This window comes from Falco rusticolus, chromosome 2 (genome assembly GCF_015220075.1).
Source record: "Falco rusticolus isolate bFalRus1 chromosome 2, bFalRus1.pri, whole genome shotgun sequence".
Classification (NCBI taxonomy): Eukaryota; Metazoa; Chordata; class Aves; order Falconiformes; family Falconidae; genus Falco; species Falco rusticolus.
Genome location: NC_051188.1, coordinates 58229699 through 58257636, shown reverse-complemented (window position 1 = coordinate 58257636; position 27938 = coordinate 58229699). Strand labels below are relative to the sequence as shown.

At 38.8% G+C, this 27938-nt stretch overlaps 1 protein-coding gene across 3 annotated transcripts in view; it reads left to right on the top strand.

Moving 5' to 3' along the window:
- Positions 1-27938, top strand: part of NALCN (sodium leak channel, non-selective) — a 248258-nt gene that overhangs the window by 213581 nt on the left and 6739 nt on the right. For 2 of the 3 annotated variants that reach the window (XM_037377624.1, XM_037377625.1), the window contains exons 21-39: positions 1225-1316; positions 1480-1602; positions 3871-3927; positions 4300-4420; positions 4526-4657; positions 6418-6585; positions 7758-7862; positions 8568-8674; positions 10507-10627; positions 10712-10810; positions 15742-15835; positions 16368-16474; positions 16881-16955; positions 19834-19953; positions 21022-21090; positions 22908-23056; positions 23771-23864; positions 24663-24795; positions 25360-25475. In XM_037377624.1, coding sequence (XP_037233521.1) covers positions 1225-1316; positions 1480-1602; positions 3871-3927; positions 4300-4420; positions 4526-4657; positions 6418-6585; positions 7758-7862; positions 8568-8674; positions 10507-10627; positions 10712-10810; positions 15742-15835; positions 16368-16474; positions 16881-16955; positions 19834-19953; positions 21022-21090; positions 22908-23056; positions 23771-23864; positions 24663-24795; positions 25360-25475 — 2082 coding nt within the window. The remainder of the gene's footprint in view (positions 1-1224; positions 1317-1479; positions 1603-3870; positions 3928-4299; positions 4421-4525; positions 4658-6417; positions 6586-7757; positions 7863-8567; positions 8675-10506; positions 10628-10711; positions 10811-15741; positions 15836-16367; positions 16475-16880; positions 16956-19833; positions 19954-21021; positions 21091-22907; positions 23057-23770; positions 23865-24662; positions 24796-25359; positions 25476-27938) is intronic. The other variant, XM_037377626.1, reaches the window with a different exon arrangement.

The following is a 27938-nucleotide window of genomic DNA, read 5'->3' as shown; positions in this document are numbered from 1 at the left end:
AGAAATGAAGAAATAAGAATGTATACTATATAATAAACACTTGTCTAAGAATAATGTCTATTTATGATCTTGTTTACAGTTTGTCTTTTGATATCTTGAAATAATAAAACAAATAGTGCAACTGCATCAGAATTATCCTCAATTGACATGGTTAATTCACTGATTGACTTTCTGGTTTTGAAACACTTGTTGAGATAGATTTCACTGATGTTGGAGACACTACATTAGGAACACGGCAATTGCTACCCAGGACACCTTAAAAAGCCTTACTTTGGAATTATACAAATCAGTCAGGCTGGCAAAACAGCACTTCAAAATTTCTGATGGAAGTTTAACAATATTTTTCAAACACCAGGACTGTCAGGCAAAAGGACAAAGACTAAAGAATAGTAATCACGGATTCCACTGTGCTATGTTTTATGCAGTTAAGTGCATTTTCTCTTCTGCAAATTCATGATAGTTTGTGGATATCTGCAACTGTGAAAATTCAAGGGGCAATATTAGTCCTTCTATTTCCAAACTATGGCAATCATTCTCTAGACGTGCTTCATACTTAGAAACAACTGCATATGAAGTAATTAATGAATTTCCCTGCATGGTGGTAGAAAGAAGCTATAGGTAACTAATCTTATAAAGCAGATGTAGATTTGGCTTGTGTCCAATAGTAAGGGTAACACCCAGTATTACCCCTCCAGGATTGCTCCAAGCTCACTTAACTCTGAATAGTAATACTGATTGTACCCTCAAGCTCAGACATAATGTCCTCCCTCCCTCTCCCCCTCCCTGTGCTCAGCAGTCACTACCTGCATGTTCTGTGCAACTCAGTGCCTGGCAGCACGTATGGCAGGCTTGGGAAGCTGAAAGGGTGTCTAAAGCCTTTTCTTTCCCAGTCTTTGCCCTTAGTAACTTTGATGGTATTCATTCCAGTTCAGAGAGATCAGCTGAGCTTACGGGACCTTTGCTTTTAAAGTTAAAAGTCGCATTGGATGAGACTTCACGCATGAAATTAAAACTGAAATTAACCTTGATGAAAATAAGCAGCTTTGTGCTGTAGATGATAGAAAATACTGTATAGTATGCTTGACTGGGTTGATGTGCAATGCATTTTGAAATACAGATTTTTCATTTGAATCATTCTATGTAAAATACCATATCTTGCTTTCATCTAACATTAAAAAACAACAACCCACGAACCTCATTTAAAAGGAATCATTTTGCTTCTAGCATTCCAACACAGTGAGATACAGAAATGCACAGAGAGAAGACAGTGAGATAAAGATGATTCAAGAAAAAAAAGAACAAGCTGAAATGAAAAGGTATTTAAAAATCAAAAGTCTGCGTGCACACTTTTCTGTATTAGGAGTTTTCTGCATGAAGTAAAAATATTGAGAGTCATAATGAAAAAAGAACAAATATAAGGGATATTTTTGCCAGGTGTAGTGCATATCAATTAATAATTTATGTTCTGTCTTTCCAAAGGAAAGTCCAAGAAGAGGAACTGCGAGAGAATCATCCATATTTTGATAAACCACTTTTCATAGTTGGTCGTGAACATAGATTCAGGAATTTCTGCCGAGTGGTAGTACGAGCTCGCTTTAATGCGTAAGTTTAATCCATATTAACAATTGGCTCCAACAAGAGTTTACATTAATGTCCTCAGAAATCTAGGTCTGACTTTTATTTGGAAAGGAAAACTGCATATAATGTGGTCACCACACGAGCTGGCAGTCAGTTGCCTATAGTATAGTATAATCTTGCTGTTGGAAGAAAGGAAGCAATAAAATGCTGTGTAAGGGCAGACACATTTGAGCAGTCTGCGATGCCGAGATGGGACAAGACTGTGGGGAAACTGTAGGTGTGAACTGAGAGGAAAGGCTAATGTTTTATACTCCCATTTTTAGACCTTGGGGAATCAGCTTGCTATTCCCTTCCTATTCCTTATCGTGAGGCAGGAAGTCCATAACACCAACAGTTACTCAAAGAACAGAAAAAGGTGAAGGGAAATGAATCACACCTATGCTCACACAAAGAGTCCTTAGCCCATAATTAGAGACCCAGAATGGGATGGGGAGGTGTTCAACTGTGGGAGGTAAAAGGAGAAAAGCTGAGACCAGATGAAAGCTGGGAAGACTCAGTAACTAAACTGTAGGTGTATGTGAGTGTGGCGGGTACAGATTTATGTACAAGCAGCTTGATATAAAATCATCTTATAGCTCTTCTTTTAAAGCTCTGTGGCTAGCACTCTAATTTTGGAGGGTTAATGGTTGTCATCTTGCAAACACTGTGACAGAAGATAGCCCAAGACTATGAGCTTGGCACTTGGAAGACCTGGTTTCAGCACCTGCTTTACTATTGATTTTCTCTGTACCCTTCAGCAAATTACTTCTAGGTAGAAGAACAGGAAGGTTAGATACTTCATTTTTACAATACCTTATGTAAGTGTTCTGCCACCTATGTAGAAGCATGTCCTTGAGTTAGGTGCCTGCTTTTCTATGCAACTGCTAACTTGATTGCAGTTTGCTTGTCCACAAAGCAGTTGCAAATTAAAACAGCAAAACAAAACACACAAACATGCATTCCAATCCACTTGTCAAATGCACATCAGTGCCTCTTAGCATTGTGGAGTGCCTGAGGGTAACAGGATATTTATATTAACAGTTTAATTAAAATGTTTGCAATTATAAGAGTAAACTGATTTTGTTAAACAGACATTGTTTTGTTTATTCATTGTCCCACCCAGCTTGCCAAGCAAGTTGTCCTAGGTATCTTTTTTCAAACTGGAAGGTTATGTATTTTCTTCTAGTAAAAAAAGGCTGAGGAATGCCACTGTATACAATGTTGGGAACAGGTAAGAGCGAGCTTAAGAAGACCCAAAAGTCAGTTGGTTCAGTGGAAATATTCTGTATTCTGACTGGTGTAGGTGGGTGAACCTGGCCTGTGGCAGTTGCCTCTTTTTCTCCTTGTGTGCATCTGGCATTCCTGTAATTCATAACCATGAAATTTCTTCTGGTGGTAATACCTCAAAGTCAGGTCAGTCCATTTTTCACTTTAAGCTCGGCAAGGAAGTATGGACTGTAGGATATCTCAGTGGAGATCCTGTCTTGGCATGATTTGCTACAAGGATTCAAAAGATAAGTAAAATGTGCCCCTAACCACTGGGTCAGGGTAGGCTTCTTGGGTAGGATTCTTGTAGCTCCTCCTGCTGAAGCCATTCTGCTTGGTACGAAAAGGCTAAATAATTGCTGAAGCAAGAACTTAACTCACATCATGTAGATATGTGCTTATTACTCGTAGGGTGGTTCTCACTCTCTCTGGCTGCCTGATGGGTGTTTGAATATGGTAGGTGAAGCACAGCAATTTCATAGGAAAATTCAGACACAGAAAATCTAGAAATATTCATCAGAAAATGACTAAAGAAGTAATAAAAGAAGTAGGGCTTGTGGAAGGATTTTTTTCTTTTTTGTGTCAACTGAGGGTATGGTCCAAGAGGTTTCGAAGTAAAAGGAAAGAACTTCTGAGGAAGCACTTCAGAACATGAAATTCAGTAGCAGGTAATCCTCCCCATCCCCAAGAAAAAAACGAAATTAAATTCTTGCTTACAAAAGCAAGACCCAAAAAACTAGCAGTGTAAAGAATCATTACAGGAATTGCTGGTAGGCCATGAATTAAAGTGATCCTAGCTGTGTTGATGATGTGACTAAAATTGCATAGAATTAAATGAAACTTATACAGGCATTTAAAATTAAGCCAAGATAAAATGTAGCCTTGTTTTTGGATATAAATTATTTTGAGGAGATGGATGCATGATATAATTATAATGCTGACTAAAATAAAATGTAAATGACTGTGTCTTTTTTTTTCTTTTTATAGTTCTAAAACAGATCCTGTTACTGGAGCTGTGAAAAATACCAAATACCATCAGCTTTAGTAAGCACTGCAAAAAAGTAACTTTGCTTGGTCACATAAGCCTGCAATATAAGTGTGTGAGCACACACATGCATGCATGTGTGTATGTGTGCATGCACATGTGTATTTCTTTTTTTCCCAAAAAAAGATTTTTCTTTCCATGGAGTTGTTTGGCCAGTAGGATTAATAGGAAGAGGATTTTTTTATCAGACTTTTCTTCTTCACTTGCATGCAACTTCCCTAGTTTTACTACACATTTCTGAAATATAGTAACATACTCCTCAGCTTAATTTATTTTTCTTAGGAAAGCACTTAACTGTGGTGTAGACACAATACAAGTGACACAGCACTCATGGCATTTCTGTAACGGTTATCCTTGCATATTCTTTGCAGTGACTTGCTGGGTTTGGTTACTTACCTGGACTGGGTCATGATCATTGTTACTATATGCTCCTGCATTTCCATGATGTTCGAATCCCCCTTTAGAAGAGTTATGCATGCTCCAACACTCCAGGTACTGTCTGCCACTGAATCATTTTACATTTAATGAAGCACAGTCACCTTGGTTTTCTCCACCACCCATTCCTAAATTATGACTATTCTCTGCTTTTGTTTTCAGATTGCTGAATATGTGTTTGTAATATTCATGAGCATTGAGCTTAATCTGAAGATTATGGCAGATGGCTTGTTTTTTACGCCAACAGCTGTGATTAGGGACTTTGGAGGAGTTATGGACATATTTATATATCTTGTAAGTTTTTTATATTTTGGGAGGTTTCGTAATTTTGGTATCTTTGGATATATAAATGTTTGGTAATGTTAAAAAGTTTGGCTCTGCACCTTGGTGCAAATGCGGTCCTGGAATTTATATACAAACACCACTGCTTTCATGTGTAGTCCTGTCAGTTATGTATATGAATACTTATTTGGACATCTAAAAATCACACTTACATGTGATATGCACCTGGCATTTTAGTGTAGGGCCATTATATGGCCCCTTTTAATTGTTTATTTGTTGATATGTTTTAAGTACCAGACCTGATTTCATTCCAAAGTAAGCTCAAGATCTCTGACCTTGCTTCAGCGTTTGTATGCAGAAGAACCTTTATTTTATCTAGTTCTTAGCCATTCATTGCTCAACAGCACTCCTGCTTTATAGAAGGCTTTTCAAAAGCCTCTACCATTTGACAGAAGGGCACTTCCTTGTTGCTGGTATTGCTGTAGCAGAAAGAAGGCAAAGTAGCATCTTTCTGTATTCCATACCTATCAGTAGTGGTTCTCAGGAAAAAATTGATACACTGTTTTCTTTGTCCCCTAGAAATTTCTTGCACACCATTCAGATAGAAGGGAAAGAGGTCCTTTCTTCTTCACATACGGCAATAAACACCACAGAACGTGTCAAAACCAGTGCTCAGTATAATACAGTATGCAATATTTTCCAACTGAAGAAATTACTAAACAAAATGGCTTTGATGGATTTAGATTAAATCTTTCAGAGATTAATCTACCAGACATGTGCTGCATAAAATTTGCCACAATCAGTTTGTATCAAAGATTCCATTGTTAGCATAAATAAAAATACGCATACTTATACAAAATTCCTACTGCAGTATGCATAATCATTGTCTGCATTAGGTTCTTGAATCTCTAAATCCCTCTGTTTTGGTCTGAAGGAAAATTTAGCGTTGTAGCTTGGATATTCCAAATGTGCCTGTGGTGATCTTAAAAGAATATGAAAGTAAGTCAAATGCACTAGCAACTCTTTTTGTTTCGGTGGGGCAGCTGTCTTTTACCACTGTTGCTTTTAACAAATTGTATGGTGTTTGAAATCATACCGGTGATACCAGCTTGATCCTCCATTTTTTGTGCACTTTGTAATACTCTCATTTCTGTCCCCCTATAATAACACTGACTTTATAAATACTTTTTACAAAATAATAAGAAACAGGTTTATAATCAATAACCATCTGTCAGAAATTGTTCAGGCTACAGGACACAATTATGCTGTTTGAAAACACTTTTGAATGTGTAATACTCGCATGATAAAACCACCCAGTAACAAAACTACTTACGCCTATAACAAAGTGGTAGGAAAAACTGGCAAGGAAACTGTTAAGACTTTCCAGGTGAGGATATTTCAGTTACTCAAGACAGAATCTCCATTTGAAATGAGAAGGGAGGAGAGAGATGCTGCTGCCTGCTTCAGTTTGTGTCCCTGCTCTGAATCAGCCAATTTGATTTATTCTTTTGGAACTGATCCATTTGCTGAAAAGAATCAAGTAGATTTGGAGTCAAAGGGGAAGACAGAAGCTGAATCTGATGCCCATTAGTTAGGACAGTCAGCCAGGCCACAGGATATCCAAGTCCTCTTCTAAATTAGGGTTTTTTTTACCTTAATCTTCCCTTTAATTTTAAGGAAGCGTGTTTATTGATCTTCTGTGCTGTGTCAGTGTCAAGTAAGACATTGTAAAGCTAATACTTTTTTGCCTTTTCCTGCCTTGTCTCCTCAAGGTGAGTTTGATATTCCTGTGCTGGATGCCCCAGAATGTCCCTGCCAAATCTGGAGCTCAGCTCTTAATGGTACTTCGCTGCCTCCGGCCTCTTCGAATTTTCAAACTGGTCCCTCAGATGAGGAAAGTGGTGCGAGAGCTGTTCAGTGGCTTTAAGGAAATCTTTTTGGTATGTGTCTGTTATTTTGTTCTTGCAAAAAAAAAGACATGGAGAAGTACTACGGTAACATTTTGCTATCATGTTTTTCTTTTCTAATCTTTTCTCCACCGCTGTCTGTTTACTTTTCATTGTAGCTACCTCTGCAGGTGATTACAGAACACTTTAAAAATTAGGAATATAAATAACTCATTTACATTTATACTGAATAAAGCTGCTGTAACAATTCTTCTATAAATTATAGTATTCTTTCAACATATATTTGGCCATAATTACATAAGAGGACTACTGAAATAAAGTCTACCCATTATTCACAGTTCTAGTTGGGGAAGAAAGGTGAGAAGTGTAGGGTATGACAGCTTGGCAAGAACTAAAGTAAACCTGGTTTCCAAGCTGAGGGTCTGTCCATCCAAGTTTTTTGAGAGGCAACCAAAGATAAAAACAGTTGTTCATCACAGATCTGGATCTTATTATTATGTCATCGTTGTTATTATGATCATGATTATGCACTTATAGTAATAATAATAATAATGGAGTCTGTGATTGCTTGATCAGAACCTAATTTGTTGTCTTGGGACCATATGTGATGTTTGTCAGCCTAAACAACAGGCATTTTGTTCCTTAACAGAATGCTGTATTAGGTCAGGTTGTTATAAAAAACTAAGGTGCAAAATATATTCAGGCAGCAATAAGAGCAAGGACAAAAAGTATAAAGCTTTTTAGCATTTCATAGATACAGTAAATATGTGAGAGAATACATCAAAATTTGCTCCTACATATCTTTATTGTAGCTATACTGGAATTAAATATCTAACAATGGCTTACTCATTAATTAGTAAAGCCTGATTAAGCAAAACAGAAGCAGCACATATTTAAGTATGTGAAGAATTCTCTTTAAAGTGAATGGCAGTTCTTATGCATACAGAATTTAGCAAGTTGGTACACTAAGAGCAAGAAATCTTTGATCCTTATCTACAATTCTTAGATGCTATGTTAATAATAATACATATAATAATACAGCACCTGGTTACTGGATCAGAACCTAAAGTAACATGTCTGTCACAAAAGCCGTATCTCCAGGTTTATGCAACAAAATGATCCTCCCTGCACTTCACTGAAGGAGCTGACCTCCTTTTTCAAGTCTGCAGGAGGAGAGCTTGACAAGTCTAACTTCATCTTTACAGGTTTCTATTCTTTTGCTGACATTAATGCTTGTTTTTGCAAGCTTTGGGGTGCAGCTCTTTGCTGGAAAACTGGCTAAATGCAATGATCCACACATCATCTCTAGGGTAAGAACTGCTTTTCTGCTTCAAAATAATAGTATGCTGTGCCATTTCTGCCTGCTGGGGGAAGCAAGTCAGGGAATCAGAGCTATTATATGAGAGATGGAGATCTTGGGCACTTTGTTGTTCAGAAGCAGGATGATGGACAGAAAGGTGGTAAAGGAGTGGGCAAATGAGGGTGAATCTGGGTTTTCATGTAAAAAAGTAAAGCACATCCAAATATCAGGAGACGTCTGAAAAAGCTGTCAAACTCATGCCATATTATTTGCAAAGGGCTGGATGTCACATGGAATTAACCATGGAAAATGACACCTATGGATTCTTAGGTCAGCAGCAAAGTTAAGCTGCTAGAGGTTAAAAGCACTGGGAATGCTGTGTAGGTTACATGGAGAAAATTAGCTGTGTTTCTTACTCTATTTGGAGAAATATCATCACCAGAAGAGAGGAATAGTCTTTAGGAAAGAGGTGAAAGACTAGGTAGTCTTGCAAAATTCAAAGCACTCCGTTCTGGAAGGAAAAGGGGTCTTTGGATTCTTCCCAAGATGCATTTTTCATTTTGGTAAAGGTCCATGACTATTAATCCCAGACCTGTAAATAACCTTTCACTTCTGTTTATGTTGCTTCCCTATGGCAAGTGTGCTTCTATACTGACATTTCAGCATTTCTCACAAGCCATTATTTAATCTCAGACTGTGGTTTATTTCACTATAGGAAGATTGTCATGGCATCTTCAGAATAAATGTAAGTGTTTCCAAAAATCTCAATTTAAAGTTAAGACCTGGAGAGAAAAAGCCTGGATTTTGGGTGCCACGGGTCTGGTGAGTTGCTACATGTTGGCCTATCTTTCTTCAAAAAAGCATCTGTTAATGTAGAAAATGGCTCAGATGTCATGGCATTAAACTACTGATGAAGGGGTTTTATTGTAAGTCAAGTTATAGTAAGAGTAAAAATTCTGGTATTTTTAGTAAAAAGCCAGATATATGAAACTTTTCCACACTTAAACTGCTGTTCTATTCATAAAGCAGAAAGGGAAAAAATACCCATAGGTATTGAACCTAGACAGGAATTAGATGTGATTGTTATTACAGTGGGAGTTATTGTCTTGAACCAAGATTATCACTTCATTGTTCCTTAGTACTATTGTGAAGACAACCTAAGAGCTCTACATCACAACAGAACCTAAGAATAGATAGGAAAAGATGAGAAGAAAGGTAAATAAACCTGCCTACAGCTACCCATAAAAACGAAAAAAAAAAGAAGAGCAAGTAATGTCTAAAGCCATTTCTATGGCCATCAACCATGCCAGCTAGCAGCTTCTTTCTGTTTCCAGTTCAGGAAATCCTTGTGGTCTATGTGGTGCAGTAGTGTAGTAAAATTTATTTAAAAGCTAACATTACATTTCTGATTAGTATTCTGGTTAAGTCCATTGAGTATTTCCCAACACCTGAACAGGCAAAAAAACTTTCTTTTTAACTGTTTACATTTTTTAGTTGGTTGACATTTTGCAAAATCAGCTTAACAACTACAATTATTTTAATTGACTATGTGTGTGGATGAAGAATGTACCAGCAGTGGTAGACTCAGAGCCATCCTACACTAATGAAATAATATGCTGTGATTTGAACAGTCGGTGAAACTCTGACATCTGCAGAAGTCTTTGTTTCTGTATGCTTCAGAAAAATTCTTCCACGAGTAAGCAAATTCAGTCCTCTTCAGCCTGATCCAGAAATAAGCAAAAACTGTCTTAATCAGCATAACTGTAAACTTTGGGGAATGTTTTGTTGTTGCAGAAAAATATTTTACCACAAGGACGTTTATACCACCTGTTGGCTGTGTCAGGCCACATTTTCAAGAGCCAGATGCCAATCTAAGGGCCACATTTAAAAGAAATATCTACATGTTAGAGCTCTTTTTCACTGAATGATTGGATTTTCAGAAGCACCAAATACTTAATAATCTTCTAAAATACAACTATTTACCTCATAAACTGTTGAAAACACTTGAGCTTCTTGAATTATCTGTCTCAAACTGTAGACAGAGCAATGTGCTAACCTAGCCCAGAGAGGGTACTTCTAATGTTCAGCTAGAAACATCCTCTTGAATATCAACTGTTACAAAAGGTCAGAACATATGGTGTAGGAAAGTCAAGAAGATGTGATGTCCTCTCAGTAAGTTTTGCTTTAGATCATCAGCTCCTGATGATAATGAAATGGGGAATCACATTTTCTAAATGATTTCGCCAACTTTGGAGTCCAAATAATTTTATGTGGGTTTGAGGCTGGTCTCCTTCACTTATATTTATTTTATAATCTGGCCAATGTCACCAGATCCATTTTTTCCTGAATGCTGAATTTTGCTAATTTCATTGACAAAAATACTAAAATGCAGGAACATCTTATGAGCTTTATTACTGTGAATCAGAGTCTGAGTAAGAAAATAAAACATACATGGGGATCAAAGAAATTATGCTGTACATATTTATTGCTGTAGCTATTTTCTTATTCTTGAGACAATTTTGAATGATACATTTCATAGGCTTTCACACCAACTCTTCAAGGTATTTAAATCTTAGTTAGACTATGAAGAATCAAGGTAACAGAAAGAACAACTTAATTGCTGAAGTTACACCTACTTATGTACTGCATTTCAGGGCAAATCCTCGGAATTTTAATTTTGACAATGTGGGGAATGCAATGCTGGCACTATTCGAAGTTCTTTCATTGAAAGGCTGGGTGGAAGTCAGAGATGTTATTATTCATCGCGTTGGGCCGGTAAGGAAACACATCACAGTCTTTGAATTCTACCACACATACTTTGATTTGTTTTAACTATTGATCTTATTTTTGTCTATTCAGATCCATGGAATCTACATTCATGTTTTTGTATTCCTTGGCTGCATGATTGGACTGACCCTTTTCGTTGGGGTTGTCATCGCTAATTTCAATGAAAACAAGGTACTGAGCGAGGTGGTTTATTGTGTGTAGGACTGGCTCTGTAAGAAACCTGAAAGTGATATTGCACTGTCTGCGTTACCTGGTAAGACTGCCTTTAAGATTGACTTACCAGTCTTACAATCTGCAAGCCTCCGAGTATGGCTTCAGACACACCTGATCCATATTTGCTACAAAACTCAAGCCTGCAATGATAACAATCCATCACACATTCTTTCAGAGCTGCCTGAGGTTATTTACAATGCAGCTGTGTTGTCACATGAGACTTAATCCAGAGCACAATGTATTTACAGATGCTGCACATTCTGCTGTTTTAGTTTGATGGAGTTATATATGCAGCAGCAGGTAAAAAGACATGTTATGCTTGTATGTTACAACTGAGGGGTCTCATTAGAGCCCTGCAATTGCAGTGTTTCAGATCCAAAGTAAAGCTGCATGGCTTTTTCTTGGCAAGCAGCAGAGTTGTAAAATTAATTGTCCATCACTCAAACAAAAAAGTAGCTAGTGTTCTAGGAAAAAAACTGCAGTTCACATGGGCTTTGTGGATTACCCTGAAAAGTAGAAAAATCTGTCCTACAGTGAATTGTTACAGAGCAGCTCATGTCTACACTTGTTAAAGATAGCATCCTGTGGATGGGGCTGCTGCATACACACTGCACAGCCCTTAATCTGACTGGTTTTTTCTGAGCCTCTTGTGGTGCCCCTGTGGCACCAAGATATAATTATTATGTTTTTTTCATCTCTTAGTTCAAAGGCCCCAAAATAATGAGTTGTCTGTGTTGCAGCTAGCTAGAGCGATATCTTTATCACTTATGGCATTGGAGGGAAAGGATGCACTCTGGGGCTTGGAGAACACAAGGTAGATGGTATGCTCATGCTGGAGACAAACTGGGTGCTGGCCATGGCCCTCCTATGGCCCTGACCCAAAATATATAGCAAACACAACTGTTGATTTTGCCCTTCAAGGAAACTACTTGACTCCTGGAAGGGAGCTGAGCAGCACACTGCTGTGTGTCCAGTGTGGGCAAGCAAGGCATTGTGAAATGAAGGCAAGCAGATTGCGAGCCAAATATATGGCCTAAAACCTCTGCCATTCAGAAGGTATTTCTGTTTGTGTGACTCCAGTGTAATTTTGGTAAGATGAAGTTATTTGTGTTAAAATACATCTGTTCTAGAGAACAAGGAGCAATGTGCTATTCATTTATTTTTTTTATTCACTAAATTTTGACTCGTGAATTAACAAAGCTGAAATTTCTCAAGTATGAGAATTCCACGGGATTTTTATAGATGCTTTTACCCCTTCCTGTTCAGCTGTGTAATGTTACTTTTCCTTTAAATGTGTCAGCTTTACACTGATGCATACAAAATAATTTTTCAGTAAGTCTTAAAAAAAAGTAAATTGTTTTATTTGAATTACAGGTAATTAAAGTATTACTTGAAAAGTTAAAAATATTTTAATGCTTTTCCTTTGTAGCTATGAGGTATTTGGCTATGTGTTTCTGTCAGGTACATCATAGTTCATGAAACCCTATTGAGATGTTAGGTGAGCATTTGTGTCATATACATTGTTTTTTGATTCCCCTTCACACTTTCCACACAAGTCAATTTCCTCAAAAACCTGTTTGTAGGCACAAGTGTAGGCCACAAGAATACCACATTACAGAGTTCTCTCTTAAATAGCTTTTGATTGTAGCTGATCAAGCATCTTTCCTTTACTCGATTGAGGTGCAGTGCATATGATGTTGAGAACCAAGCAAGTGGTGTGTTTCTGCTTTAGTTTTGAATGTGTTCTTGAATGTATTTGTCAGAAATTCTGAGCCAGCTCCGTGGGCAGTGGAGAATCATCAGGAGCCACTTGCTGGTCTGGGTTGCTTTGCTACACCTACAGCGTCTATTTTTGGCCATTGTCATAGAAAAAATTTACTAGAGGAGCTGGATCTTTGCCCTTACTGGTATGACTTTTATTATGCTTTTGTGACAATAGGCCCAATCTTACTTGCTGTCCATCTCCTAGACGGTGTTTTTGCTCTTAGTTCCCACTCTTTCCATAGGAGTCACAATATCAAGTTTACTATGTCAGCCTGTCTCCTGCAAAGGCAGCTTTTGAGATTTCTTTCACAAACCAGTGAGATGTCATTAACTCATAACTCAGTATTCATCCTTGTAGTCAACTATCAACGACGGAATAAGGTGATCTGGGCCAACACACAGGTTACTTTTGAAGTGATTTGTCCACAAGATCAGTGTAAATCTTGCACCATTTTTTTATTTTTGAGTTTGAAACATGCAGATGAACAGGGGAAAAATACCCTTAAACATGTGACTCTAACAGATTCATATTTCATTCCCTCCTCCTAGATATGCTGCTTTAAAGGCACAGGACAGACCAAACTCACGTGAAAAGCAAAAGTTTGTTTATGTTCACTGTGATTTAAAATGAGAGGGAACAGGAAAGTTGTGAACATGAGGTTTATAAGGATTGGGAGCACAGGAGATAGCCAAACAATTCATCTTAGCCCAGATTGACCCTTCACAAGCTTCCAGTGTAAATGTGGAAGTCTGAGGTGTAGGGCCTGAATTAGGGTTCCCATTATTTTCAGAAAATTATCTGATTTTTACATTTATCCTTTTGGGGTGATTTTCTCTGCTTGTATGTTTTCCTCGAACTATGACCACGTTTTCAGCTATGAATAAGGTCCTCCCTCAATTCCATGTCTGAATACGGGGAAAGCATTAGTATGAACATCAAAAAAGTTACTCACTAGTAACAGTTCCCTGTAAATTACACTGAACAGGCACATCATGCAATATTTCTATAGAATTTACATAATACTAAAAATACAGTCAGTACAAATTATTTATGTCATCTGGTTAAGCTTTTTCAGCTGTTTCTTAGTAACCCCAGGTAGCTACTGTGGCATGTAATGTTTGGTTTTCATCTCTTTCTTTCTTGAATACTTTTTACTTTTAAAGTGTTTACTATAGGAAAAAGAAAATATCCTCAGATTTTAGTTGAAAAGATGAATATTTTTGTTAATTATGCAGTGGAGGGAAAAAATCTCATCCCAATTAATATTTAAGTAGAGTGAAGAAATGCCCAGGAACTGAAAAAAAAAAAAAGGCCAAGTAAGATAGAGAGAAGACTGTCAACTAGTCCAGAAAGAAGAGGGCAAAATAGTCCACTATGTGAGGTTACGTTACATCATCTTAAAACTAGTTACTTAGCCAAGCTATTGGTGTTTAAAGTAGATGTTGACTTTAGAAAGTTTATGGCTGATACATGGTTACAGTAGTGCCAGGAGTTGTTGAGGAGGGTCAGAGTTGCACAGTTACTGCATAAATATTTTATGTGAGAATGAACAATTTTTAAAAAAAAATCCAAAAATATTTTCAGATATGCTGTAGTATTTCATCGGAGCTGTCGGAGTTGCAGGCATGGAGATGTACTGGGAGGTACCACAGGAGGCTCTGGGCTGAGCCCTCAGGTGTTCCGAGACCAGGACAGTAGCCCAAAGTGTTCCACCACCCCCTATTTCACAACTTCCACCCATCACTTGTCACAGCTCCCAGGTGTCACGTGTTTGGTCAGCAGTGAAGATGTGATCGACTCAGATATTATCCGAAAGTTTTGAGTCGAAGTCCAAACGCAAACGCAGCTCATCCAGCAGCAGTCCCCCTCGCAGGGCTCTGCTCTTTGGTCCCTTATAATGATCCCGCTGGTGGAAGTGGTAGCGTCTGAGCAACAGAGCAACTTGGCAGCACTATTTCTAAATTTTACAAAAGTCCACATTTTTTGCTACCTTTTGTCTTGTGTGCAGTGAAGGCTCTCTAAGAATATAAACCAGAAGTACTCATTGGGTTGATTGAGTTGCCTTTTAATTTAAACATTTCTAAATGGTGCAGTTTGGGCTTGACATGAGCAATAGGCATCCTTACATCTGTCACTTTGTCCACTTTGTGTTGGAAAGCACCTTCTCCCAGGCTGCCATTTGGACACACAGCTCTGTAAAGAGATTATGTCCAGTGAGAGGGAGGAATCCTGCCATCAGTCACACAGCCAGCCGCAGATCCAGCATCTACACAAGCCAATGCCAAGGGAAGCCCCAGAGATCACACCAGCCCTTGTCCAGCTCAGTGCGGCTCTGTGCTGGCTGGGGGAGCAGCCGAGTGTCTAGGAGACAAGCTTGTGGCATTTACCTTGAAAAGGTCTCCCTTCTTTTTGTAACTCCAGAGTCCTTCTGTGAGATTTTACAGTTCTCTGAAATGATGAGGACCACATTTTTAAGGTCATTTTAAATAATGCTGAATTCTGTTTGGGGCTTGCTTGTTTCCTCCTGTGTTATGAAAACACATACACACATTACCATCTACCAGCGCCCGTCCAAAGGGTATATCCCTACCTCTCCTTGTGCTTCCTTTGTGGAGAGCTCTTGTCAGTATATAGTATACTATTATTTTATTTTAAATACCCCACCCCCCCCCAAGCAGAAGAGCTGTAGAGAGTGACGGCAGTCTCCTGGAGGGCTTGTTCCCCAAGAAACTGTCACAGCACTGACAAGCCGCAGGATTTTCTGCAGCAAAGTCCAGACAAAATCGACCACTCTTTAAAACAGTGCTTTCCAGCAAATGACGTTCAGTCAAATGGAAGACCTCCTGCAGTGTTTCACTGCCCACACTGGGCTGCTGCTACAAAGAGCAGCAACTGTGCCTGCTGAGTTGAGTCCCAGAAACTCACAGCTAATGTGTCCAGAAATCCTCTTGAGTAACAGCTAATACTTTAGACTCCTTTACCCAAACAGTGTGTTATTTAAAAAGAGTTGCATATGTAACTTTATTTCAGACACCAAAGAGAATGTTGTTTTCATGTTTACAGCATTAAATGTTCTAGCTTTTATATGACAAAAGCTTTGTACACTTCTTTTTTTTTTATTAAGGGGACAGCTTTACTGACTGTAGATCAGAGAAGATGGGAAGATCTGAAAAGCAGACTGAAGATAGCACAACCTCTTCATCTCCCACCTCGTCCGGGTATCAAAGATATTTTGATTTTATTCATGTTGAGCCCTAGTGTTCGTAATTCCCCAGGAGTCTGTGATTCAAATTAAAATTGTAATCGTGAGGCCACTAGGAGGTTGTGCATAAGTTAGCGTAGAAACAGGCTCCAACTACAGATCTTTGCATAAGGCTATTAAAATCAACCCCAAAAAAGGTTGTGCTTCGATGATTTTAGGATAAGCCTTAATGAAAAAATGAATTTCTAAATGAAAAATATTTGCAGTTGGCTGTTAATGATATGAATGGAATGTATTAACCTGACAGCAGTTGAATGATGCACTTGCCCTACTAGTACCACAGCCTTCATGCAACACTGGTGTTCAGTATTTGAAATTGTATATTCAGAGGCCCTATTTGATATGGAAAATTGTAACACAAAATTAGAAATGTATTTTGAAACTGGTGAAGGATTATTTTGCCACTAATGATCATGGAAAATATGTCAAGATATAAGGGGCAAATACTACTGTGCATTTTAACTCTCCTCAAATTCTTTCTTTTTCAGATAACGATGGCTTTAGAGCTAAGATGTATGATATAACTCAGCATCCATTTTTTAAGAGAACTATTGCTGTACTTGTTCTGGCTCAGTCTGTGTTGTTATCAGTTAAGGTAATTGTGTTTCTTTTTAAGTGTTTCATTATAGTAGTACAGCATGTGTTGCACACATTTCCTGACATCAATTAATGATCAGTTGAACCATTACTGTGATGAATGTAAGGAAACAGAATTTCTAGATACAGCAATCTCAGTTGGCACAGATCACTGTAGATTAATTGTAAATTGTAGAGCTGAGTCAATTTCTGTCTTTTTGTAGTCTGGTTTGGTATTTTTAATTTCCAGTTAAGCTGTAAATCTGTGAGAGATTAATACACCAGGATGCCACTTCTGTCTTGAGCATATTTTAAAGTGAAGTCTCTTCATTAACAAAACCTGCAAGAAAAGTTAAGGCAATGAAGAGGCATTTATTTCTGTTTAACAGCTACTCTTCTATGAATGGCTTTTGTTTGCATTTCAGTGGGATGCTTCAGATCCAGTGACTGTGCCTTTAGCAACAATGTCTGTTGTTTTCACCTTCATTTTTGTCCTTGAGGTAAAGTAATATATTTTATGATTTCTTGAGACTAGTATGTATATGTTTCATTTTGTCTTTAGGGATATTGTCTCATTTTTCACTATATTTTTTATTTCTGAACATGTACATTTGGGGCTCTCCATGTCACTTGTCTTTAAACATGTGTTGTAGAAAGAAACTTTTGACTTGTTGTAGTCATACTTCTCCACCACCTTGAGCTTTGTGTTCTTTTATATAGGTCCAACTCTGAGCATTTCAGCATGTGTTTTGGTCAGCCTAAATTAACTCGTTTCTTGCAGAACATCTCAGATTAAAGTCACTCCATACAACACAAGGTCTGTGTTGTATCATGGAAGTTCTCCTTGCTCCATTTATATTTTGCTTGGTGTGTTAATCCCCACTGTTCTGTAGCTGTGACATCATCAAACCACTCTCAGTTTTGGTTTGGTTTTTTAAACATCATATTTCATTTTAATACTTTTAAATAACATAAGTCAAATTCCAGTATTGTCTATCTTTTGTTGCACAGATCTAGATCCTATGTGGTAACAGTTCTCTGTCTATGAGAAAATTGTCACCACAATCAATTGTGCAAGGTGTAATTAGCCTGTTTTCATAAGATTGGAATCTAAGGACATAAACACATTTTAAAAGCATTTATTTTTTCATGTGTAAGGATATCCGTACTGTAACAAAGCAGACATTTATGAGGTTAAAGAAGATGCTTCCTCTGTGGTTAGGTTAGTACATAATTGTGTTCCAAGTTTGTAGTTGAGTATTTTTCTTTTCAGTCCCTTTTGAATAGCTGATACTGACCACTATCGGAAACAGGATAGTAGAGTACATTTCCCACTGCTCTAATCCAATATGACAGTTCCCATGTTCCAGTGATAGGTTTCGCCAGCAGTGATGAATAAACAATGAAGTGAATAACTTGTAGCAGCTGTAGCTAGAGTATGTCCATGCTGTTGCTTCTTTTTTCCCTACCCAGGAGAAATCAGTATCTCTTGAGAGACTGAGCAAACACAGAAAAGTTTGATTTGTGTCATACACAGACAGGTTTTAATTTACCTAGTAACTATGTCTTCAGAAATACTTTTTTTCTCTTATACTGCCAGGGGAAACAAATACATCTCTAAAATTTCAAAGGAAGTTTGTTAGAGCCAAGAAAAATTTGTTGACTGTCTCAACAGGCCAGCTATCACGCTGTGAGTGCACACAATTTATGGAGAGATGAAGCAGCTTCCTGCCCAGGATCTTCCCTAATGCAGCATAGTCTGGTTAGTCTGCTATGTACACAGTCTGCTACCTCTAGCAGGCATGGTCCATGAGGAAGGCCAAAGCTTTCTGCAAAGCTAATGGCCCTGTGTCCAGCCTAAGGACTCCCGATTCAGTCTTAAACCTTTACTGCTCACATCAGTATATGTGGTGTAGAAGAATAGGAAGAATTCAGAAAACTTACTAATGATCACAGAATGAAGTGAAATGTGTTTTTTTATTTGCAAGGTGTGGTGTTCAGTTCAAGATTATAGGCATCTGAACTTAGGCGTTTAATTTCTACAGGTGAGGCAGGTGTTTAAGCTGTCAATATGATCAAGGGAGATGTAGGGTGAGTTTCATTTGCCTAAATAACCAAAGGCATCAAAAGCTTTTTAGGGTACCCTAGCTGATCTCCCCTTACCTCCATGAGCTGCTGCAGAAGAGCAGAGGTGTGTGCAGGTCTTGTGTCATCCCTGCCAGCCCCATACATCTCACCTGACTGGATAGGAGTCAAGATACTTTCAGGTACCTCAAATGATAATTAGAGACTCAGACAACGTATTCTTCACTTTGCAGGCAGGCTTCAGAAAAAATTTATAAGGGGAAAAAAAAAATAAACCACCTAACTGGAAAATCAGCCTTTTACCTCAAACTAGTGTCCTTTTATATACAGTTTAGGTTTCAGAAATGTAAAGGATACTGCTAAATGGCAGTGTTGCAAGATGGGATGGAAAAAATTATGTAGTGAAAGCCTGACATTTATAGCCTTTGTATACTAACACTTGACTTGCTTTGAGGTTTAATACGAATTGTGTATGAGAAACTCTCTGGTGGTCCCTCTACATGTATCACCCTACCTCAATATCTGTTAGCCATTGTGACTATTTCTTGCTGATGTCTGTTCTTAAGCTTCCTGTTTCTGCTCCTATTACCTGTATTGGAAATGTCAAGCACTTCAGCTGCTGTCTTTTACCAGGTACATTGTAAAATGTACGGCCTTTACTGTTCTTAGGTTTCTTCTCTTATACACTGCTGAGTACAGATGGTGCTGAGTACAGACTGTTCCTTAAAGCAAGAAATATTTGCAATGTGGGAAAGCTTTATAATTAATTAGAACTATAGGTGCTACAGAACACAATTATATTCTTGAGTTCAAATGTGCTTATGTGATTTTAGCCTGTTTACAGACAGCTAGATAGATAGGATACTACTACCTCTTTCAGCCACGTGTTATTGACAATCATTTTCTAACTTCATTACTTGTTTAACTGTAAGAAAACTTAAGCCCACATTCACCTCAGCAATCTATGCATTAAGCATTCAGTCTGAGGTGGTCAGCTACACCCCTTCCTTCAGTACTTGATGGAGAGAGAGAGAGAGAGACCCTGGTCTTGGTCATTTGTGGTCTTCCAAAAATACCACTTTTCCTTTATCTAAGGAAGCTTAGATGTTCTGGTTAGTCTAGCAGCCTAACCTGTCTATGTGGGAACACTTAGCTGACACGAAACCTGCCCTTGGTTGTTTGAAACTATTTCGTAAGATTAATTCAATCGAACATTTTAGAGAATGGAAGAGGTTTGTATAGCAAGAAATAACCATTTCTTCAGTGCACCTGAGAAATTGCTGTTATCTGTAGGTCACAATGAAGATTATTGCCATGTCACCTTCTGGCTTCTGGCAAAGCAGAAGAAATCGGTACGATCTCTTGGTGACATCTCTTGGAGTTATATGGGTGATACTTCACTTTGCCTTACTGGTAAGATTTATAAAACGCAGTTCCAGTGATTTAGCTTGATTTTTTCTGTTAAGCAGCAGCAACAGGATTGCTTCTATACACCCAGATAAACCCTCGGGAGTTTAATAAGGCTGAAATATGGATGAAATAAATTAAGTTTGATGCTAAGAAGAAGGAATTGTTGTCTTGGGCAACGATGAAGTACAAAACTTGTCTTACTGACTTGAGGTAGAGGTGGTAAATGTGTAGAAAAATGAAGTCTTTAGGGAGGATGTGAGTGAAGAAAGGATGGAATCTGAAGACACTGAGAGCTCCTGCCCACAGAAGTCTCATGAACGTCAAGAAAGAAAGAGGCAATGCACAGTATGCAGACAGGAGCAGTGGGCTGGAAGAAGGCATAGTTGCAAAACTGCTGAACAATACAATCTGTCCCAAACACAGAAGCAATTCTGGAGCTCTGGTTTTGATAAAGGGACAATGTTTAATCCAAGAAGGTGTGGAGGAGAGGGGATGGAGATCTACTCTCCCTCCATCCCACTCCAGATTTATCAATTTGGCTACCCCCTGGTTCCCTTATATACAAGGGAAGGAGAGGGGATAGCTGAGACTTGTGATCAATCACAAGTTGTTGAAGCCACAACCCTATAATGGCTGTGCAGGCTTCTCTTTTGTCTGCCGGCAAGCTCTGTTTGGAGGAAAACCTGTCTTGTGTGACTAGTCATTTTGCCCTGACATTCACAGTTTGCTTCCTGCTGCGGAGTAGCTGGGAAGGCCTGGGGAGTTTCTGTAAGCCAGCAGCTGTCTAGACAAGTAGACTGGGGCTGCTGGACATGATTACAGCCCAGTTAATAGAGGATTGAAGAGTTTTTGAAATGATGTGTGGAGAGGTTGAATTAGTATTTTTGAAGCGGTGGAACATCTTCTATTAGTTTCTTACTGCTCCACTTACTGAAGTATTAGTGCTACTAGTTTATGATTTCTCTTATTTCATATAGCAACTGCCCTACATTATTAAAAGACCAATTATCATGATCTTTCCATGAGATCCCTGGGAGACAATGTATTAAGTCTTCTGTGTTTCTGTTCCAGAATGCATACACTTACATGATGGGGGCATGCGTAATTGTCTTCAGGTTTTTCTCAATTTGTGGGAAGCATGTAAGTATAAATTAGGAACTACAACTATTGCAGTGCTCATGTATGGATTAAAGGACTAGATACTACGTGTTTCTAGTGCACATTCTGTAAGGCTCTATTTTATATGCAAGGAAAAAAAAGGACACTTCAAGCAGCACTCTCCAGTTTTACACTCTGTCTTTAAAATGTCAGGATTTTAGCTGTATTATATAATAGCATTATATTATGGTTACTGGAAAAGCTGCAATTTTTGCAACAACAAAAAAAAGTACAACTGCATCGCAATGCCATGTAGTTTTTTAAAAATGCTCTCTCAAACTCTGAACATAACATTGTGATACTTTCAGTACTTGCCATTTCAGTGTGGTCTGATGTGCATTATATTTATTTATTTTCTCTGCAAGACTAGTGGAGTGGTAGTTGATGCCCTCATCTTGTTATGATAGTACTGTCTTATAGAAGTTTCTCCCTCCACAGTACAGGTCTGTGTCTTGTATCTCTATAATGTACATCTTATCACAGTAAAAGATTTATGTTCAATTTTAAAAATATATTGGGCTAAGATAGTCTTCTGGAAACACTGGCATGGCAACAGAGTAATTCACTTCCAAAGTTTACATTTGTTCTGTGTTTGGAATCACTCTGATGTAATTAGAGTAGGCTGGCAGAATAAGCATAGGCAGAGAACAAACACATTTGTTTAACAAGTGGTGACACTCTGCATCCTCTTGCTGTAGAACATCTTAGACTATCCAAACATTTTCTGTGAAGTCTAGCATGTTAAAGTAAATGTGATGAAAAGACTGCTGTACTAGGTTGCCAGGGTTAAGAACAGCAACTCAGAGGGTTTGTGCAGTAAAAATAAAAAGTCTTCCTTCAGTCAAACTACACAGAGCCTGTAGAGCCTTGAAAGTCAGATAAAAATTCCTTGCTTCTCCTATGCAGCCAGACCAAGTGATTGCCTTCAATGCTTTCTGATTGATTCTAAAGTTTTTTCAAGGTTTTAACCTAGTCGTTTGTGCTTTCATGTTAGGAATTGTATCAGTTTCACTAATTTATCTGTTGTGATGCAATATGATGACTAAAAGTCAGCATGACTTACCAGTTTGGCATGATTCTAATGAAAGCTGCTATCCTCAGTCCCATTAAAGAGAATTTTCCGTAGCATCCAAGGTGGCTGAGGGTGTTAGGACAATCTAGGGTGGTAACTTTTATCAAGAGTGAAATGTACAATATGCATGCATGGGAAAGTGAAATCTAATGTCAAGGCCTACACCCTATGTAATTTCCAAAATTATGCTCTCTTCTTAAGCCAAATTGTGTGAGAAATTACTAGTTTGATCAAGCTGTGCTGATCTTGAGGAAATCCCCTTCTCTCTACATCAACCCATTCCTTTTGGTAGGCTGCAGTACCTGTGATTTCCACCTAACAGTTGTCATCACTTTAAGATAAGCCCAAAGTAGTTTACTGCACCACTGCTCATGCAATGCTAATTTTGATACTTCTGCAGTATACTGATCCTAGAATATTATAATTAAGCTTGTTCTGTATTATTGCTATGTTATCCTACATCTACTCTTTGAGGAGCAACATCTTGACCTTGTAAATTAGGCAGATGCGCGGATCTCTTTAACAAGTAAAAAGCACACTGAATTTCAGAGGAAGGCGCAAAATGTTTAGTTCAAATCAGAATCAAAATGTACCATTTCACTGGGGTCATCCATTAACGTACATGTGTAAAGAATTTGTTGTCAAAATGGCAAGTGCAATAACTCCCTTTTCCCTTTTATCTCTGGTTTCCTGAATGGCATCATGGATTGCTTTTTCTCTGTGACAGGTGACACTAAAAATGCTACTCCTGACTGTGGTTGTCAGCATGTACAAGAGCTTCTTCATCATAGTGGGAATGTTCTTACTGCTTCTTTGTTATGCTTTTGCTGGAGTGGTTTTATTTGGTACAGTGAAATACGGGGAGAACATTAACAGGTACAGTATGTACTTACTACCTTATGGGGATGTTCTTTAAACAGCCTGAAAAAATCACATTCTGCTAGAGAGAAATTTATCCATGGTAAAAACCAGACAAGTCCCCAGGTCTAGCTGAAGAACTCTAAAACAGAATTTCTGATAGCAGACACCGAGCTGTCTTTCCAGCCCTTGTGCACTGGACCAATAACAGCCAATCCAGCCCAGAGCAGACTGAGAGCTGTTCTCCATCATGCCAGCTGGAATATGTTTCAAAGCAGTGCTGCTCTAGCCATAAGCTGCTGAAACACAGTGCACATACTACACCTTAATGGCATCACCCAGAAACATGATCTGTATCCAGGCTGATGCAGAGAGGGGACAGTCCTGTGAACTTGCTGTTAACTGGAGATTTCCCAATCAGTAGCATCATCAGGCTTCAGGAAGAGAATGGAGACAGGAGATAGGATCTGGCCTTGAGTGTGTTTTAGCTCTGATAAAATGAGTCAAAATACTCAGACCTATGTCTGAGCTGAAGTTCAGTTATTGTATCTTAAGTCACAAAATAAGTAATTCAGTGAGCTCATTCAAAAAGTACTGTAACTATTTTTAGTTTAAAATAGTAGAACAGTAGAAAATCGAAATTATTTGCATTTATTCTTGCCAGCATTTTAGTTCTGGGGTGTGAAATGATCTCTCCCTTTACCTCTCTCTCTCTCTCTCTCTCTCTAACAGACATGCAAATTTTTCATCAGCTGGCAAGGCTATTACTGTGCTCTTCAGAATAGTTACTGGAGAAGACTGGAACAAAATTATGCATGACTGCATGGTAAATACAATGCTGCCAGAGATAACATAGGCAAGAAGCAGGAGACACCCTTAAAGTGTTTCTGGTATCATAGCTTTGTACAAGGAATGTTGTGATGGCCTTTCTCTCTTCAAGAGTGTTGTGATGGCCTTTCTCTCTTCAAGAGATAACCTCCGAATAGGACACACAGATTGCAGTTCCAGTCACACACTCACTGTACTATTTTGTGGAGCTAGGCTATTACATGATATTAAAACAAAAATAAAAAGTTGTTTCCAAAATCAGAAGTGCAGTAACTTGCTTTCTCACTGTTACCTCTGCTTGGACTGGGGCAAGGTGACTTTTTACATTAACTTTGTCTTTCACGCCTGCACTCTGGCTCATTCCGTGTGAATGGTAGTCTTGATGACCTCAACATTTGTCCTTGAATCATCCTATTTTTCCCAAGTAAATTTCCATCTGTGGTTTCCATTGCAATGAAAATCATATTCCCTTCCTTTTTGAAATTAATGGGCAGGGAAGTTTTTTGAAAACCACATTTCAGCACAACAGGTTGTTTCCTTACAGTGGCATAATGCACAGTGTGCCTTGTGTGTGGTAGTGAGGCCCACACCTAGGCCTTTTTTGTCATGCTTCTGTCTGGTTTCTGATTACTAACCACTAAAGGAACAACAAAAACCTGCCCACGATAATGCCTACAGTATTATTCCCTAATTGGGAAACTTTAAAGAAATTACAGTTATAAATACTGTATTGATTGCATAGAAATTAAGAATCTTTCTTTATGATTGAATGACTTGGTTTTCTTTTGTTTTGAAGGTTCAGCCTCCATTTTGTACGCCAGATAACAGCACCTACTGGAAAACAGACTGTGGAAATTATGCTGGTGCTCTTATGTATTTCTGTTCATTTTATGTCATCATTGCATACATCATGCTAAATTTGCTTGTTGGTAAGTGAAACTATACATTAAGAAAAAAAAGGTCCACCTTAGCATGTAGTATGTTAGATGTGAGTGTTGTGATATCCAGGCATGAGGTAACCTCGTACCTTTACTGTTACCTTATATGTATATGATGATTTTGATACTTCTCTGGCAGGGTGTATGCTAAAACAGAAATTTTGGGAATGAAAGTTTTTTGAACAAAGAGATGTGTTGCATTTTTATAGTTACCCTAAGAAATACTGTTTTTCTGAGCTTTTCCTTCCTCCAGTTAACATTTTTCCAACATCACTGGAATTCACCTAATTGACCTTAGAGGATAGTAGATTAGGCATCTCACCAGCATTTAAGATACAGCTTTTTAAAAGTGAGCACAATGAATATTGATGTAGCATGACTATATTACCCATACATAGTTTTTGTCTAAACATACAGCTAAAGGCATTGATTAATATGAAGTTTGCACAACAGAATTCATATTCTGTTGAAATCCATTGTTACTTATAGGTGTTAACCAGTTAGAATGTAACTACCAGCTTTCTTTATAGTGTATTTTGGTTTTGTGGTTTTCAGCTATCATTGTGGAGAATTTCTCATTGTTTTACTCAACTGAAGAAGACCAACTTTTAAGCTATAATGATCTTAGGCATTTTCAAATTATATGGAACATGGTTGATGACAAAAGAGAGGTAAGAAAGTTGATAATGAACACAGAAATCCAGTAAGTTTACATTTTTCCTAAATTACACATATGGGGAAAACAAAGTATGCTGACAAGGCTCACTGAGCAGTTACTGTTCAAGTTCTAAATGTTCAGCAAGCACGATCTAACATTGTTCATGGCCCTTAGGTACTAACCTGTATTCTTTACTCCTGTGAAGTACTTATAATAGTAAATTTAAAAACAAATGTAGATATTGATGGGATCAATAAATAGCATCTTTCTGCCTGGTCTCCTGAGAGTTGTTCCCTTGGAAGTCTACAGACTCACATCCATTTATGTGTTTGATCTTCAGAAGAGCTTTGCTGAGATTTCAGCACTGTCTCCTGTAAGATGCTCATAGAGAACCCAATGAAGTATGGGCTGGATGAGAAGATGATGAAGTGACTGAAAACTAGCTGAATGGCCAGGTCCAGAGGGTGATGATCAGCAGCACAGGTTCTAGTTGGAGGCCAGAAACTAGTCATGTACCCCAGTGGTCAATACTGAGTCCAGTCCTGTTCAACATCTTCATTCGTGCTCTGGATGATGGGGTAGAGTGCGCCCCCAACAAGTTTGCAGATGACACCAAACTGGGAGGAGTGGCTGATACGCCAGAGGGTCATGATGCCATCCAGATGGATCATTTAGGTGCATTTAGACTGGAGAAATGGGATGACAGGATCCTTGTGATTCAGCGAGGGGAGGTGCAAAGCCCTGCACCTACGGAAGAACAGCCCCAGGCATAAAGTACATGCTGCAGGCTGACCAGCTGGAAAACAGCTTGCCAGGAAATAACCTAGGGGTCCTGGTGGACACCAAGTTGAACATGAGCCAGCGGTGCCCTTGTGGCAAAGAGGGCTAATGGTATCCTGGGCTGCATTAGGCAAAGGGTTGCCAGCAGGCCAAGAGGGAGGATCTTTCCCCTATACTTGGCACTGGTGAGGGCACACCTGTAGTCCTGGGTCCAGCTCTGGACTTCTCTGCAACAGAGGTCTAGACATACTGGAAAGAGTCCAGCAAAGGGACACAAAGATGATGAAGGGATTAGAGCATGCCTTTTATGAGAAAAGGCTGAGAGAGCTGACACTGTTCAGCCTGGAAAAGAGAAGCCTCAGGGGGGATCTCATCAGTGTACGTGAATAACTGAAGGGAGGATGCAAAGAATATGCATGTAGAGGAATGAAGCTGGGTTAGTTAATATTGACAACATACAGCTGTGGGCTGGCTTGGGGGAAGTGGGTTGGCTGATGTCGATAAGGTGCAGCTGTGGCTGGTTCTGTTAAGTGGTTGGGCAGCCGATGAAGAGAGAGCAGCCAAGGAAGAGAGAGGAGGAAGAAGCAGAGAGAAGAGCACAGCGCGCATGCATGTACGTACAAATGAACGAGATGGTGAAAGACCTTGTTGCAGCCAGCTAGTTTGGAGAGTGCTGCAACAGATGGAGCCAGGTTCTCTTCGGTGGTGCCCAGTGGACAGGACCAGAGGCAGTGGGCACAAGCTGAAACTCAGAAGGTTCCCTCTGAACATCAGGAAACACTTTTTCTGTGGGAGGGTGACTGAGCACTGGTGCGGGTGGCCCACAGAGGCTGTAGAGTCCCCATCCTTAGAGATACTCAAAAGCCATCTGGACATGGTCCTGGGAAACTGCCTTTAGGAGGCCCAGCTTAAGCAGAGGTGTCAGACCAGGTGGCCTCTGGAGATCCCTTCCAACCTCAACCATTCTGTGATTTTGGGATAAGAATTGCATCTGGGAGACTAAGCTGTTCAGATGCCCACACAACTTAAATCATCATCTGAATGATTCATGACATCACTAAGACTTGAACATAAGCAACGTTATGATGAAAGAAGTTGGTTGCTTGTAGCTGGCACATGGCTTTGCTGGAGATGGAAGCCAGTCTGTACTGCTGGAGATGGAGAGTTCTGCATCCATTGTGCCCAGCACCGACAGTTTTTCTCTCTGATGTGGAACAACACACTACAGCGAAAGTACTTCCACTCAGGCTCATTTAGCAGAACAAAACACTTGGAAGAGTGTCAATACCACTGTTTCAGGGAGAAATACTTTCAGTCCTAATTTTTAGAAGCAGATCAAAATTGTTGTCACAAAAAGTGCAACATGTGCTAGGTTGAGCAGAAGACCTTTGAAAAGCCAATAAACTCCCAACATTCTCCTGTCTAAAAATGCACAGTGAAGGGGACAGGTTGAATGTTTAAATTGCAGTTTAATCTCAGTTTTTTTCAAAGGCGGCTCTTTGGGCATATGATTCTAATTACAGATTAATGCAAATGGAGAAATTAAATCCCCAAGCAATTTTGAAAATTTCTGGCAAAATTAACAGCACAGATTCTCATTGTGTATCAGTTAAATAACAGCAGACTTCCATGAATGTGCTGAAGAGCTGGCTGCATGCATATATTCTTCAGCAATGTATTCACAGTGACTTAAATA